The sequence below is a fragment of the Danio rerio genome, chromosome 1 (assembly GCF_049306965.1).
Source record: "Danio rerio strain Tuebingen ecotype United States chromosome 1, GRCz12tu, whole genome shotgun sequence".
Lineage (NCBI taxonomy): Eukaryota > Metazoa > Chordata > Actinopteri > Cypriniformes > Danionidae > Danio > Danio rerio.
Window position 1 is genome coordinate 2777594 of NC_133176.1, and position 18221 is coordinate 2795814.

Here is an 18221-nt window from a genome sequence, read left to right on the forward strand (position 1 = left end):
TGATACACTGAGGTCTTATGAAGTAAATCCATCATCATTTACATTATTATTATCTTTAATCCACAGCCTGACCGTTGACTTCCATTAGATGGATCACTTATGACCATGGATCCAGCTAGAAATTGTCTTTATTGTTCTACTGGAGATCATCGGCACCAGCATTAGGGTGAGTACATTCACTGTACATTTCCATTTTTGACTGAACTATCCCTTTAAGAGATATGTATAGTGATTTATAGTTTAATTTCTTGCATTGTCACTGTTGGCGTATATTAAAACAATGACTATATTAATAGATACACCAGTCTGTGTGTAAAAGTAAAATAATAATGCCCCCACTTTCCTAAGGCATTTGTCATAAACAAATAAACTGCTAGCAGATATCAAGCACACATTCTGCTTTGTATGCTTTGTAAATGTTACTTGAAACCTGTTCACACTGTTAAGCTGGCATGCAAATTGCGGAGATGTTCCTCATGTAGTCAGGATGCATATAAACCGCAGTAAACTATGTGATTTCTTTATATAATCGCGTGCCTGAAGTCAACCCGTTCACCCGGAAGCTCAGGAAATCCAGTTCCTCCAGGCTTCACCAACTTCATGTTTTTCACTGTTTATATCACCTTGGAGAATATACAGGCATCGATTTACAATAAATGCCCAAACGCTGCTTCTTCTTCCTTGTCATCAAGGTTGAACTATCATTTAAAGGCATTTCCTCATCTGTGAACAAAAGAAGAAATCTGAGATGATCTGCTGTAGATTATGAATGGCACGTGAAGCCTTCAGGAACTTCATGCTTTGATGGCATTACTGAAAGTAGTTAATCGCTTCCAATAAAATGAGGACAGACGTTTATATAATATGCAAATCAACACTTTTGTTTGATTTAGAGAACTGCAGGACTGTATTCATACAACATCTCCTGGCAAAAAGTAGCTAAATTTACAGATTGAGGAGAAAATGTGAAAATAATGGGCATTTCCAACCCAATCTCACGGCAATTCGGAACTTTTTGATTTAGTGGCTAACTCGTATGAATTCGTACGATCTAATTTGTACAATTTAGTACAATTTGCTTATCGCCCAGTGACGGTCGGGGTTAGGGGTGGGGTTAGGTGCCACGCCTCCTTTTTAAAATTGTACATTTTTGTACGACTAAACTCGTATGAATTTGTACGAATTAGCCACTAAACTGCTAAAACGTAAAATGCTTACGTTTCCTCATGAGATCAGGCTGGCATTTCTGTTGCTAAATATCCAACGCAATTTCACGGCAATTCGTAACTTTTTCATTTAGTGGCTAATTCGTATGAATTCGTACGATCTAATTCGTACAATTTAGTATGATTTGCTCATCACCCAATGACGGTTGGGGTTAGGGGTGGGGTTAGGTGCCACGCCTCCTTTTTAAAATTAGCCACTAAACTGGCAAAACGTAAAATACTTACGTTTTCTCGTGAGATCAAGCTGAAATATCTGCCCACTAAAAGGGTTTAGTGCTAAAACCAGCTCCTAAATCATTCCTTTTCCTTCAGCTTAGTTCCTTATTTATCAGAGGTTGCCATCAGCCAACTATTCCAGTATATGTTTTACACTGCGAATGCCCTTCCAGCCGCAACCCAGTACTGGGAAACACCCATACCATGCCCTTTTTTTAAGATTTGCTCTAAATTCTTTGCACAAGAAGTTTGGCCATAAGAGAAATGGTCGTGCTCAGCTGAGCCTGCTTTATCTCAAGGTTGTTTTTCCTTCACTTTCGTCAATTGGTGAAGTTTGTTTCTCGCCACTGGCTTGCTTGGTTTGGGACTTGTGGAGCTGCGCATCGATGGATTTGCTCTTCAGTGTTTGGGCTTTCAGCAGTGAAAATTAAACCACACTGAACTGAACTAAGCTGAACTCTGAAAACTGGACTGACACGCTTTCAATTTTGGGGATTTACACCTACCTAATTTTAAATAGTAACAGTTCCTGACTCCAGTAATCTACAAACCCAACTTCTGTACCATTGGAAAGAAGACACTTTGAACTTTACTGTGGTAAAAGGGGAAGTTACATTAATAATAAAATTTAAAATATATAAAATGTTATACATTATGAAATCATAAGAAAAAAATTGTATTGTGTTCAATATTAGTTTTCCATAAACAAACACACGAAAACATTGATGCAACATCCTAGAAAATATGACTTGAAAGCCAAAAGTTTTATGAGTTTATATTTCAAATTTGATGAAGATAGCATGCAAATTGAGATTTCTATCAAAAGTTTTCCGAGGCTATATTGATGTCCTTCTCTCCCTCACCGTCTCTAATATGATCCTCCTAAGCTAAAACATTTCCAGTTACTGAATGATTCAGTCTACATTCACAGTTTATGTATCTTTGGAAAGAAGACACTCTGGGCTTTATTATCCATCATCTAGAGTTTATAATGCTCAAAATGAAAAAAGTTATAGATGCCTAAATAATGTAAAAAATTGCACTGCACTAAACATTTTTATCTTATTAGAACTTCTATCTTAATCTGCTTGACACAATCTACATTGTGAAAGCGCTTTAGAAATAAAAAAGATGAGTTGAATGAGACACTTCTCAGTTTTTTACAGAGATAACAGAGATTAGTACACTCTCAGAAATAACAAAGGGGCCGTCTCTGGGACAGTACCTTTTAAAAAGGTACATAATTGTACCTAAAGGGTGCAAAATGGCACCTCAAAGGTACTTTTTAGTTACATTTGGATACTAATATGCACCTTTTAAGTACCACTGTGGACTGTTTGGGTACAAATATGTATCTTTTATAAAAGGTACTGCCCCAGTGAGAGCTCCTGTACCTTTATTTCTGAGTGTACTGTTTTGAATTTAATGCATATGCGTTTGTAGCTCCGCCCTCATTTGAAAAGAGTACAATCTCATTTGAATTTAAAGCGACAGTCACCAAAACGGCACAATTTGCACAATTTATTTTCTGCTAATGTGTAATAATTATTTTTTCTTTTGTTAATAATAATAATATTAAAACATAACACTGACCGTTTAACTGTTTATTTACAATAAAACAGCAACATATTTAGTAATCTGGGGATTTTTTTTAAGGGGGAGGGATCGCTTATTATGGTGGGCATATCCTTTATTTTCACATCCCAATGTTGACAGGTATGCCTTTAATGTATTTTCTGAGAAATAATAATCTGGTTTGCATCTTTGTGAAGTTTATTCATAAACTAATTTCGAGAGGATCACGTGCTTATGATTGACACGGCTGGCCCCGAGTCAAGCTAATGTACGAACCACCAATCAGGCTATTCCTAACCCAGTATAAATAACCAAGCATCTTACCTTTAGTCATCTTCGTTTTGAAGAATCCCCCCTTCCACCTCTTCTCCTCCTCTTTTCTACAGGGCAGCACGGCGGCCCAGTGGCTAGCACTGCGGCCTCACAGCAAAAAATGCCTCCGACTCGGGTATCCACCCAACCGGACAGCATTTTCGTGTGGAGTTCATGTTCTCCCCGTGCTTGCGTGGGTTTTCCCCGGGTCCTCTGGTTTCCTCCAACACCCCCAAAAACATGAGACTAAGTAAATTGACTAAACCAAATTAGCACCAAATTCAATTCTGTCAGCAACACATCACCTTAGCAATCCTTACGCAGCAGGAGGTGGGGGTTCTCGAGATCTACCCGAGTCAAACTCCCCTCTCGCCCTGCAATGGAAGGGAGCTCCGGGCTCGAGGATCTTTTGAGCTCGGGGCTCTCTCCCGGGACAGCATGCCAAACTAGCTTATTACCAATCATCAGCTAAGTGTGAACTCTTGAATTGTATTGTAGATAAATGTTAAAGATATATCTGAAAATATTGAACTCTGCAATTCTGCTCTCAAAAAAATTGAAATTAAAATCATTCCAAGGTGGGAAAACAGCCATTTTAGTTAGTGATTTATAGGAGTCACTAATTTCACTGTTTTAGGAACTAGTTTTAGCACTTCGTAAATACTCGTGAAGAGCACAAATGGAGGGATCATAAATGATGGACTTGCACAACCATTTTTTTAAGATCTGCTCTAAATTGTCTGCACAAGAAGTTTGGCCATAAGAGAAATGGCCGTGCTCAACTGAGCCTGCTTTATCTTTTCCTTCACTTTCGTCAATTGGTGAAGTGTGTTCCTCGCCACTGGCTTGCTTGGTTTGGGACTTGTGGAGCTGCAGATCGATGGATTTGCTCTTCAGTGTTTGGACTTTCAGCAGTGAAAATTAAACCACACTGAACTGAACTAAACTAAACTCTGAAAACTGGACTGACACAGATTTATTTTACTAGAGCTACTATCTTAAGCTGCTTTAACACAATCTACACTGTAAAGCACTATGGAAGTAAAGAAAATATTATGAATTCATGATTGATTCATTGTTGATTAAGATATGTTGAGAATACGGGCCCTGATAGTAAGATATGACGTGTGCGACAATTTAGCTTCCAAAAATAAACACCCTTAGCGGTTTAGCGGTGGATTCACATTTCCTCTTCCTTTACTGTCAACTAATCAATCTAATCAAACATTAGCAGGAAGACGATGCCGTAGGAATCTCTTATTTAAGAGTCTGACTAATTTGATGAACCGGTTACTCCATCCAGACTCTTCAGGAATGTTATATAAAACTAAACACTCTCGGTTGAGCAACTCAATGAGCTAAAATAGCAACAGCCTGTCTGGTGGAAAATTTGACTCTCGTTCTGCAGTCAGTTGGAGATGCTATTCAAACACAAAGGTTTGGTATTTAATCAGCTATCAGTGTTTTGAATACTGCACACACCAAACAAGCAATGCAAATTTAAATAAATAAAAAAAACGTGTAATTTAAAAAAATTTATTACACATCGCTATCTCTCTTAAGCCATGGTTTATGAAGGCATCAAAGCAAACATGCAGCATCCACAAGCAGAAATGACCATCAATGCACATTAAATTAGCAATGCTGTGTTTTATTTACAGAGAGGGTCCACATTTGTGTACATCAGATCCATTGTGATGTCGTAAGCGATTAACATCAAGACCAGACAGTTGCTTTACAGTTCATGCACATTTACATTCATGCATTTTACGCAAGGTGACATTCAGTGTGTGTACATTTCATTCCTTCATGCATGGAATTGCAAGCTAGCACCACGCTTTTGAGCTACAACGTAACACATTATTTTTCAAGGCATTTGAGGATGTAAACCTGTTATCAGTAGTGTAAAGAGTTATTTGATCTTCTGATTGAACTTGCATATAATGCAGTTGTGTTATTTTAGAAAAGAAACTAATTTAATGTTCGATAGAATGTATTTTAGATGATGTTTACAATTGTCTTTTATTTATTTTTTCCACTTAGTGCATAATGTGGTATCACTTTATTTTGATGCTTTGATGGTATCACTTTTATTTTCCTTTAATGCATTTTGTTGATTTTACGTTACATTGCATCTATAACTAATTGTCAATAGATTATAAGTAGACTGTTTGGGTATAAGAGTTAGTTGACATGTACCTGCAAAGTTTTTTATAGTCAGTTAAATGTCTGTTGAAGGAGCAGTATCAGCAGATATTAAGCAGACAGTCTACTAATACTCAAATGTGAAGTAATTGGCATGTAGTTGCAATGCAACTTTTAGTGACCAAAATGTGCAATAAAGACCATCAAAATAAAGTGTTACCGAAAACCTGTTATTGTGCGTAAAGTTGACATTTCGGTTGTTCATTATTGTTTACAATATCAGCAACATGTACAGTAATGAAAAGGGAATTTGATAATTACAGGTGATATTATTTACATAGCTTATTAATGGAAATAAAGCGTTTTCTTTTAAATAACCTTTGTGCAAATAAATTATGAATGAAACAGTCATTCAGCATAACAGATAAAACAAATGAAAGCACATATTATTCTGACTTGCACTGCTAATATAAAGCTTGTTCTTGACAAAAGAGTGAAACCTAACACAATCTCACGGCAATTCGTAACTTTTTCATTTAGTGGCTAATTCGTATGAATTCGTACGATCTAATTCGTACAATTTAGTACGATTTGCGAATCCCCCAATGACGGTTGGGGTTAGGGGTGGGGTCAGGTGCCACGCCTCCTTTTTAAAATCGTACCATTTCGTACAACTGAACTCGTACGAATTCGTACGAATTAGCCACTAAACTGGCAAAACGTAAAATACTTACGTTTTCTCGTGAGATCAGGCTGGATTCAACACTGAGGATTTTGTCTACTGGTCTGATCGGGCCAGTGGTTCAAGTTTTTACTCGCCCTGTCAAAGTTTTCACTTGCCCCACCAAGAAAAACAAAGAGTATGGCTATTTCTTAGCCACATATTTTAAATAATGTGTCAAAATAATGTCTGTAAATCTAGAATTTAAATATTTAAAAATGTTAATAAATGTATAATGAGCAAAATTCTAATTGTTTTGCAAACCAAAATAATTCTATGAAAAGTGTCTGTGCAAAACCGTGCTAAACATCACTCTTTTTGTTCCATTATGTTGTATTCACGTAAATGTCTGATTTAAGATGTTAAAAACAGACTCATAATTTGATGTTGCCACTTTGTTTCCGTCTCTTTGCTGTACTGGTTGTTACCAGGTTAGGTAAAAAAATATTGTGCTCACAACATCCAATCAAGGGTGCGTTTCCCAAACAATGACGTAACTCGTAGCTGAACTATCATAGTACGATGCATCGTTTGCGAAAAGAACAATGTAGTGACAAGTGTTTCCAAAAACTCGTAGTTTCTCTGTCACAGATCCATCATTTGAACCACATTAGTTATAACGTAAACGTCCATAATGCTGCTCTAAACTGGGTAGAGTGACTACTTCTTTAGAGAAGAACTCCATCATTTCTTGGTGCAAATTATATTGTTTTACACAAACATGCATTTAAAATAAAATCCAATATTAGTTTTGGTAAAAACATGCACTCGCTTTCCATATTAACTGAAATATATGTGAATGGCAGATATAGGGCCTGTGTTTCCTTTACTAATATTATTGAGAACATTACATATTCTAAACTTAATTAACATAAAATCACTTACAAAAACACATATTCTAATATCGTATATAAATAAATAAATAATGAGGCTATTTATTTAAAAAAATGAAATTTAATATTTGTTATTAATTAGGAAATGAAAAAAATCCTACTTTAATAATAATGATGATGATGATAATTATTAGTAATATTAAGTATGATATTGTTTTGTCTTTTTTTAAAGCACTTTTACAATTTGACACATGTAAACCACTGAAGAAATTCTCTAGCCTCTTTCAAAGTGCACTGCGAAACGAGCGCAATTGTAAACATGAAAATCACTAAAACTGAACTGTAAAATACTTTGAAAGCAAATTACACCTATAAGAGAGATGACCTTAATGCTTTTTTAATACTTTCAAATTTAAATATTAGAATGTTCTAAATGAATAGGGCATAGGGGGGATAACTGGGAATAGAACACAGCCAGGAACTATGTTTCTAACTACAGCTCCAGAGGTGTAGCTGCAAGCATACAAGTTTGCGATGCAGTTCGTTGGAACGACGGATTTGGGAAACAGCAAATCAACAAACTATGTTTGTAACGATCTTAGTTGGCTAATGATGGTTTCGGAAACGCACCTCAGATTCGGATATGAGCAACTGAATGGCAATATGGGGTTTATGACTTCACAGAGAAGATGGCATTTAAAGGCTTAAAAGCTCAAACTGTTATCGATTCTAAGACTGAATTTGCATGCAATTGACAAATAGTCACATGCAAATTGAATATTAGTGACAAGGCAGCACTGGCCCGACTGGACCAGTAACGATTCTGTCTTCTGTCCTGAGTGTCTCATATGCTGGCCCCGGGCCATCGGGCAATCCTTATCGTTGAGTCCTGCTATAGACAGTAGTGGTTTGGAAGATAGTGGCAAAGTATTATGGTGAATATAAAAAGAGTTAAACAGTATTAGCAGAACCCTTGGAAGATTGTTGTTGTAAATATGTCTGGCAATATTTTACTTTTTTATGCTTAATGACAATATAGTAGCTGTTTCCCATGATCCCAGAATTGCTCTGGGATCATGTTGGCGTGAGTGAATGTATTTCAGAAGCTGTTGTTGTTTTCTGCTTGGTTTTAGCTTGAGTTCCATGAGATTATTAAATTCATTCATTCATTCATTTTTCTTTGGTTTAGTCTCTATTTCAAAGGTTGCCACAGTGGAATGAACCACCAACTATTCCAGTATATGTTTCACACAGCGGATGCCTTTCCAACCACAACCTAGTACTGGGAAACATACATAGACACTCGTTCACACACACTCATACACTACATTTAGTTCTAATTCCCCTATAGCGCATGTGTTTGGAGTCCTGCTATAGACAGTAGTGGTTTGGATGATAGTGGCAAAGTATTAAGATGACTATAAAAAGAGTTAAACAGTATAACCAGAACCCTTGGAAGATTGTTGTTGTAAATATGTCTGGCAATATTTTACTTTTTTACGCTTAATGACAAAATATAGTAGCTGTTCCCCACAGCAGATACAAAGTCAATCAGGCCTGTATTGTGATAAGTGTCATTAGTGCATAATTAATGTCCAAATGTCCAGTTTAATGTGATGGATATCCTTCATATCATACCATTTCACAGTGTCTTTGACTTTGGCTCACTAATGTAGCGTAAAATTCAATCTCAGCTGCTCTTCTCGCTCATAATGTGGGCATGCGTTAGCTGATCACCGCCAGTTGAACAAGCCTTTCATTGCTCGACTTGAACTTGTCACATTTGAAGATCTCCACGAAGGCCTGTTTAAAGCTATCGCCTGACAGCGTGTAGAGCGGCAGGTTGAAGATGATGTTAAGCACAGCGATTGGTCTGGAGATGATGTAAGCCGCATGAACGCCATGATCCAGCATACAGTTCGTCTCTGGCGTGAGCCTCGTGTAGATTCTAAACGCTCGCAGCACATGAAACGGAAGAAAACAAACCGCAAAACACGTCAAAATGAGCACAATGAATCTCCTCGCTCGCACTCGTTTTTTGCACCCCATATGAGGACCCTCCTTTAGCTTTTCGATGATGCGCCAATAGCAGACACAGACCACCACTAAAGGAACTAAATAGCCAAGTACTGTCAACACCCAACTATACGGCCAAATCTTTTGAGCATCATTGCTCGCAAAATCCAAACAGTATGTTTTGTTATCGATCTCCATCGTGGCAAACAGATTAAAAATGGGACTCAGTTCAGCCACTGTAACAACCCAAACCAGCGCACAAGATACAACGCCCCAGCGTTTGCGCCGAATCTTGTGTGAGTGCTGCGGATGCACGATTGCTACATAGCGAAAAATGGAGAAGCATGTGAGGAAGAGGATGCTGCCGTACAGGTTGAAGTGGAAGATGAAGCGGGCGAAGCGACACACGGTGATTCCCAGAGTCCACGAGTCATTCAGCACATAGTAATACACTAAAAATGGCAGCGAGATCATGAAGAGGAGATCTGTGAGGACCAGGTTCACCATGATGATGGTGCTGCTCTTCCAGGGTCGAACCTTGAGCAGATACACCAGAAGAGCTGTGATGTTTCCAATCACACCCACTATGAAGATGGCACCGTACATGGCTGGCAGATAGTAGCGCTTCACCTTGTCGTCCACATCGGTGCAGTTGTCCAAAGAATTGTTGGTCATGTCATAGTAAGGGTTGCCAGACATGATTGCGCCTGGAAAAAAGGAGGTGAAATCTCCTGAGATGAGAATTGACAATGCTTATTTTGCTTGTACACATTGTTATTCTTTAGGTCAATGATTTATCCAAGTTATTTGCATGCAAGAAAAAAAGTTCCTCCCATTTGCTTCTGTGATTCTGAGACATTCAGCCTGTTACAATAATCAATATATGGACCTATCACACAACACATAGACATGACTTCAATCAATTTTTGTTGATGCAATATAGATCACCTGTACATAAACACCAATTCTAGCAACATTTTAGCTGATTGCTCAACATCTCTATCTCTATTGTAGATGTCAGTGTCAGTATAGTTAAAAACACTGTAGTATTTACTATAAATGACTATAGTATATTCTCATGTGGGTGTCTGACAGCTGAAACTAGATCTGCTAGCACAGTGACCCCCGATGGGGGGTCTACAATTAAATACAATTGTTATTACCCATTAATTTTTAAATGTACTTTTACATTTTTTTTTACAAGAAAGACTAGAAAAAATGTGAAGCTCTTCCCTATTGTTATTATTATTTTATATTATCGTTATTATTATTATTATTATTATTATTATTATTATTATTATTATTATTATTATTATCATTATTATTATTATTATTATTATTATTATTATTATTATTATTATTATTCAAATAGCCCAATTCTGTGTGGGGAAATGTGTTGAATGTGCTGACCATTTTGTTATTTATAATTGCCTAATAAATGACTATAGGCTTGTTTTTAATTTAAAACAGATTCTTTTTTTCTAGTGATATAAGATGTAAAAAATATTGTATTTTAAATGTTTTTTTTTCATATTTCTTTATTCTAAATCTAGGAAATATTTTTGGTCCATCTAAAAAAAGTGTGGTTATGATGACCAGCCGGCAAGCTAGTTTAAAATTAGTGTTTAAAATGTGTTTAAATCTCATAATTAAATAGAAAATATTTAGTATATAAAGTATATAAAAGTATTATAAAAGTATATAAAGTATTACTGCAAAAAGGTCCAGTTTTTGAGAAAAAAAGACCCCCCCCCCTCTTTACCAAGCTGACCTGATAAATTAAGTCAAAATAAAGAGTGTATGTATTGTCATTATACATTATACTAGAATTAATAGGGTTGAAGTCAAAATTATTATTCGCCCTCCTGTGAATTTTTTTTTCAATATTTCCCAAAAGCTGTTTAACATAGCAAAGATTTTTTTTACAGTATTTCCTATAATATTTTTCTTTTTAAGAAAGTCTTAATAAAAGCAGTTTTTTAATTTTTTAAAGCCATTTTAAGGTTAATATTATTAGTTCCCTTAAGCAGTATTATTATTCGGTTGTCTACAAAACAAACCACTGTTATACGATGACTTGCCTAATTACCCTAACTTTACCCTAATTAACCTAGTTAAGCCTTTAAATGTCACTTTAAGCTGTATATTAGTATCTTGAAGAATATCTAGCCAAATATTATGTGCAGTCATCATGGCAAAGGCAAGGCAAGTTTGTTTATATAGTACATTTCACACACAGTGGCAATTCAAAGTGCTTTACGTAAACAGGAATAAAAGAGACAAGTGTAAGAAAATAAAAACAAATCATACAAATGATTAAAAACAGATTAAATGTGTGCAAAGATAATCTAGAAATGAGTTATTAAAACTATTATGATTAGAAATGTGTTTTATCTCCGTTAAAGGTAAATTATAATTTAATAAAAAGACATCAAATTGAATAAGTGGGCTAATAATTTTGACATTGACTGTATATTTAATGCTAAAATCAGAAGTGTGAAGCAACATCACTGGTTTTATATTTAATATATAATATAGTAATATTATATTAGACACTTTTGAATGAGAAGCCAAAAATGCATGATCAAGATTATATTTAGGTAAGATTATTTTGCTGACAAATTAAAATTATATTAATAAAAATCATGTTTTATCTCATTTCAAATTCAACTTAAATTGCTTTTGCTGCCTTAAATGTTTTATTTAACTGATTAAAATCATATCTTGGGTTTTGATTGTATTTTTTCATCTCATCAAGAACTTACTCACCTTTATTTTTATTTTACACTCCTGCTTACAAATGCAAAAAAGAAATCTTCTGAACATCCAATGCTGTTCATTTAACATCAAATCTCTTCTAACTAAATACTCTGTTTAAATGATTTGTTTACTAGACATTACCACAAACCTTGTGTAATATCTAAGCAAAAATAACTGAACACTGATAATACATAAATGCTGAATACTTACTGAATACGACAGGTGCTGATGCTCACATGAAATCTCGGAGAAACTGCGCTGATCTCTGAACGGCTTACTGTATAAAACACAACACCTGATCCTCCCACTTCAGTTGAAGAGTTCCTGTAAATCTCTAATCATTTCCATGTTTACTGTATACGCCACATTCCAGCAGTCGCCTGCATATGAACGCATACGGGCAGATCGAGCCGTAAACACACATTTACAGGTGAACCCACACACCTGTGACATCACTCTGTTATATTATAAGAAAGTGTGTCACAGACGAGCCCAGGTGAGTTCCAGTGCCAACAAAACTAACTTGATCGCTCATCAAAGATGCCTGAGATGTTTGTGATGTGCCTCGTGGGGTTTGCTTGTAAGCTCTGAGGAAAAAGGATCTGCTGCAATTATTATGAAAAGCTCATTCGCTTATTTACAAAATGCTTCAGGCAACTTGGCATAGCTCATTTTAAACATTATGCAATGCTAAAAGAGTTATGTGGATGATATAATGCTGTGTGTGAATGCTATTTAAGGTTAAATAAAATTAATGGAACGTATACTTAACTACATAAATTCTGAGGTGTACTTTTTACAATTAACACATTAAAATGAGAAGTGATCATTCAAACTTTTATAATGTTTTAAATTATTAAAAACATTTTGATTGTAAATGAGTAAAACGTATTGGTTTATATAGGATATACTGACTACATGACAAAAATACTATACTTATCTATAGTGAATACTAGGGATGCCACAGTTCTCAATATAATATTGAACCATTCGGTACGACCTCCACGGTTCAATACGCGCTTGTGAATTGCGGTTTTCTCAGTTTTGCGTTTAAATAATTAATGTGCGTTTTATATCTCCCCGAATTGACTGTGTGTGCCTGTAATGCCGAGTTCAGACTGCATGATTTTCCAACTAGTCGTGTCACAGGTGTTTTCACACTGCATGACTATCTGGGCTAGCGTTTCGTCGCTGCTTTGTTTACACTGAAAGATGGTTCGGCGACAGGGGCTTTCACATTGCATGACTTTACTATAGGGAGAATCGCCAACAACTTCGTCCAAACTACGTCTCACAGCCAAAAACACGTCGTATATCTTTTGTTATTAACTACATAATGAGAAAGAAGCCTTTGATGGGGTAGAACATGTACATACTTGCTCATCTGGGTTTAAAGGGAAGCAATTTCTCCTCAACGTTGATAATAAACTAATTTCTTTCTGTATGAAACGTCAAACAGACACGGTTGCTCCTGAGTCCTGTCAAACCTCCACTAGTTTTTCCTCCATTTCGTGGGTCCAAATAAACCGAAAATGACGCTTTTAACTTCTCCCCCAGCCTCCCGCTGGCCTGCAGCAGCTATACACACACACACACAAGTGAATGCCGCTCTCTCATTGGCTGTAGGCGATCGCTGATGTTAATTTCAGTCAAAACTCAATTCACACGGCATGATTTGAATCGCCGACAGCTCCAGATATTCAGCACGGCAAATATCTCACAGGCATCGGCGACTCATCTGTGATTCTCTCAGATCGCGTCTTTGATAGTTCATACTGTGTGATTGTCACTCACGTGCACGAGCAGCGATTTGCCTGTGATTTCAGGCATTTGTCGGCGCTTTCTCAAAACCTGTCGGCGAGCCAAAATCGGGGCTAAAATCATGCAGTCTGAAATAGGCATAAGTCCATGAGTTGACATGAGGAAACTCCTCCCATCTGAGTAAATATCCAATCACTATGCCCTAAAGCTAGGGGGCGCTTGACCATCATTCCACACTTTAACATTGCGAGCGGCGGTGAAGTGAGTCTGAGGCAACAGTACAAGGAAGAGCTGGCAAAGTGAGGCAACAGTACAAGAAAGCACCGACGTCTTTCAAATCTGCGGTGTAAGGACATTTCGGTTTTACTGGTAAGCATAATGCCAATAAAAGAAAAAACGGTGAGCAAAAAATAACTGTGTGAAAGCATTGCTTTACACGTATAACCATGACTGCACATCTGCAGCGCCATCACCCAGCAATATCACTGTCTGAAGCAGGAGAGCAGAGAAGGTAATAAAGTCCTCCAAACAGCAACAATCCCTCGCTGAATATTTCAAGCAAACATACCCAACTGGTTACGAGAGACACATAAACATAACAAAGGCAGTGCGGGTGTTTATTGCTGAAGATCTGCAGCCGTATTCATTGATTGGAGATGTGGGCTTTTGTCATCTTATAAAAGCACTTGATTCGCGTTACAGACTACAATCTCGCATTGTTTCAGCACCGAGATAATTAAGATGGTTTATTTATGTTTACTAAAGTACAAATATGTTTATTTGAAATGGCCAATTCATCGTTATTAACTTCACATGTATGTTTATTTTCAGAGTGTGGGATTTCATGTGTTCCCCAGTTTGTACATGGGCTATCACAGCTGTGAGATTTCAGTGTTCATTTTTTTTTTTAATACAATACACCAGGAACTACTGTACTTTTCTTGGCTTTTAAGTAAAACAAAATGAGTATTGCAATAGATCATTTTTAATTTATTTTTCCTTAACCTCTTATTGTTCCTATTGCCTATAGCAGTGGTGGCCAACTCTGTTCCTGGAGAGCCACCTTCCTGCAGATTTCAGTTGCTACCCATATCAAACACACCTGCCTGTAATTATCACGTGGTGTTCAGGTCCTATATATTGGTTCAGGTGTGTTTGATATGGGTAGCAACTGAAATCTGCAGTAAGGTGGCTCTCCAGGAACAGGGTTGGCCACTCCTGGCCTAAAAAAAGGTGTCAAGCCATGAGAACCGAACTGAACAAAAACCGTGTTAAAAAACCGAAGTATGTATGAAACAGTGGGCTAAATGTATTATTGCATCCCTAGTGAATACTGCACTGTTTTGAACCATACTATATATATCGCAATCAATGTTTTCTTTATTGGCATTGATTGTTTTAAAAATGAAATGGCATTAACATGCCTGTGTTTTAATTTCTGTAATAAATATGGCTGTCAAGAATCTTGATGGTTTATTGTGGGATTGTTGTTTACATGAAGAAATCTATGTTACACGTTAAAAAAAATTCTAATAAACATTTATATTTAGAATTTAAATAGTATTTGTCTTGCGTTTACATTAATTTTGCATTTGAATAGCCAAAATGACAAGTTCCAGTCTTTTAAATGTAATTAATCGCGATTGTGGTGGGACCTACCTAAATGCCTTTTTAGGTTATTAATTAAAGATGTTTTCTGTCAGTGTTTGTTTCTCTTAATGTTCTGAAACTAGTGATGTTTCTTTGCTGAACATCAAATGTTTGTTAAAATTAACACAGTTTAACGGTTTTGAGGACATTATTAAAAGCAAATGAAATAGATGAACGTTAGACTGGTTTATTAGTAACTGAGGTGCTACTCTTGCTAGTAACACTAGCATGCTATTTAAAGCCATTGTTCGTAGCTATTTTAATAATTCCTGTTCAGAAGAAACAAGAGATTCGTCAGCAGATAAACATTAAACAGAACTGGTTGTGTTTCTTTTATCTGGCTGAATGCTGTATCTGAGTGATCGTGAGTGACTCTAAGCAGGACTTTGTCGACCTCTGCTGGAACTGCGTGAGACTATTAATTATTGACAGTTAATTTACAGTTTATTTGTTTATAATTATTAACAGGAGGGTTTATGATGGGTACAGGGCGATACATTCCACTCACTTTTAAAGACAGACCATTTAGAAACAGGTGATTAAGAATGTAAACTTTTGGATTTCATACAGCTGCCCACTCCCTTTTTAAATTATCCACTAAGTCAAATGCATTTTGGGAAAATATTTATAATATAATTTATAATAATAAATGTTTTGAACTATACTATAGTAAAGTACGGTATTCATCTGTTGTGGTAATTTTATGTTTGCTATGGTAACACAAGCACTATGGTAATATTAACAAAGCATTGTAGTTTTCTACAACTGTAGGGCATATTAAACTATATTACACCACAGTTTTCATTCATTCATTTTCATTCAAGTCTCTATTTTAGAGTTCACCACAGCAAAATAACCCACCAACTATTCCTGCATATGTTTTACGCAACCCAGTCCTGGGCAACACCCATACACACTCATTCTCACACATACACTCCCACACTACGGCCAAATTAGCTTATTCAATTCCCCTATTGGGCATGTGTTTGGGCTGTGGGGGTAACCCACACTAACACGGGGAGAACTTGCAAACTCCACACAGAAATTCCAACTGATCCAGCCGAGACTCAAACCAGCAACCTGTTGTGAGGCCATAGTGCTGACTACTGAGCCGCCGTGCTGCCCTCATCACAGTTTACTGTAGTAAAAATTAAAGTGTACTACAGTATTTATGATTGTTAGTAATTATAATTAATACTACAATATGCAGAATATTTATTAACAAATTTAAATAACCCACTATAATATATGCATACATTGTACTATAATGTGCTTCAAAAGCACTATAAATTGCTATGATGTTTCTTTTTTTCGTGGGAAGTGATTGTTCTATACTTATTTAAATATTTAAACATGGTTTGGTCTAATGGAGCTTATGGGACAATTCCCAAGTTTGACCACACGAGGGAGCAAGACTCACACTTACATTAATGTTATTTATTTGTAATACTTCAGTTAGACAGCATGCTTTCGTATTCAACAGAAAATGGACTTTGACATGACATCCTGCAATACTCATAATTTTTTCTTAATTTACAGTTAAAGTCAAAATTATTCACCTAAATAATTCCCAAAATGATGAACAGATTCAGGATATTTTCACAGTATTTCCTATAATATTTTTCTTCTGGAGAAAGTCTTATTTGTTTTATCTAGATTAGAATAAAAGCTTTTAAAAGATAAATATATAGGATCAATATTATTATGCCTTTTAGCAATATTTTTCCATAGTCTACAGAACAAACCACTGTAATGACTTGCCTAATTACCCTAACTTTACCCTAATTAGTTAAGCCTTTAAATGTCACTTTAAGCTGTATAGAAGTGTCTTGAAGAATATCTAGTATTATTATTATCTAATATTATTTACTGTCATCATTTCAAAGATAAAATAAATCAGTTATTAGAGATGAGTTATTAAAACTATTATGTTTAGAAATGTGTTGAAAAAATCTGCTCTCCTTTAAACAGAAATTTGGAAAAGATTTGGGGACTAATAATACTGACTTCAACTGTAGCTGAGTGGAATCCTCGAGAATAAACCTTGGAACTTACTCGCTCGTGACTGGTTTTACCACTTTTGGTCCGTTGAGAAACTTGTGTAAAAGTGAACCGCAAGAACAAAACGCAACTTTGTATTCATTTTAATCCTTCTTTTGGAACCCCAAAAAAATCTATCTACAGCTGTGAAAGCCTGAGTTTAGTTAATTCTCACCTTAACCCTTAATAGAGTACTCATTGTGAAATACCTTTAGTGTAACTGAGATTTATTACAACACATTTGAACTTATATGAATTTTAAAAAAAGAAGAAAAAAAATATATATATATTATATCTTTTATTTATACTTACACACACAGTTGAAGTTAGAATTATTCGCCCCCTTTTTAATTTTATTTTTCTTTTTTAAATATTTCCCAAATGATGTTTAACAGAGCAATGAAATTTTCACAGTTTGTCTGATAATATTTTTTCTTCTGGAGGAAATCTTACTTGTTTTATTTTGGCTAATAGTCTACAGAACAAACCATCGTTATACAATAACTTGCCTAATTACCCTAACCTGCCTAGTTAACCTAATTAACCTAGTTAAGCCTTTAAATATCACTTTAAGCTGTATAGAAGTGTCTTGAAGAATATCTAGTCTAATAGTATTTACTGTCATCATGACAAAGATAAAATAAATTGGTTATTAGAAATGAATTATGAAAACTATTAAGATTAGAAATGTGTTGAAAAAATCTGCTCTCCATTAAACAGAAATTGTGGGAAAAAAAATAACAGGGGGGCTAATAATTCAGGGGGCTTCTGACTTCAACTGTGTATATATATATATATATATATATATATATATATATATATATATATATATATATATATAAATGGTCACACTTTACAATAAGGTTCATTAGTTAATGTTAATTAATGAATTTACTAAGATGAACAAACAATGAACTATACGTTTACTACAGTATTTGTTCACAGTAGTTAACGTTAGTTAATGGA

General features: G+C 35.6%; 1 protein-coding gene across 1 annotated transcript; it reads right to left on the minus strand.

The window, feature by feature from the left end:
- Positions 1 to 8491: 8491 nt before the first annotated feature.
- Positions 8492 to 12041, minus strand: oxgr1a.1 (oxoglutarate (alpha-ketoglutarate) receptor 1a, tandem duplicate 1). Its single transcript, NM_001040383.1, has 2 exons — positions 12015 to 12041; positions 8492 to 9751 (listed from the first exon to the last, which is right to left on the minus strand). The coding sequence occupies exon 2, from the start codon at positions 9741 to 9743 to the stop codon at positions 8754 to 8756; it is 990 nt and encodes a 329-aa protein (NP_001035473.1). The 5' UTR covers positions 9744 to 9751; positions 12015 to 12041; the 3' UTR covers positions 8492 to 8753.
- Between the last annotated feature and the right edge of the window lie 6180 nt (positions 12042 to 18221).

What these genes read in the sequence shown, in the direction of transcription:
- oxgr1a.1 (NM_001040383.1), bottom strand. Translation starts at nt 9,743, where the DNA reads ATGTCTGGCAACCCTTACTATGACATGACCAACAATTCTTTGGACAAC.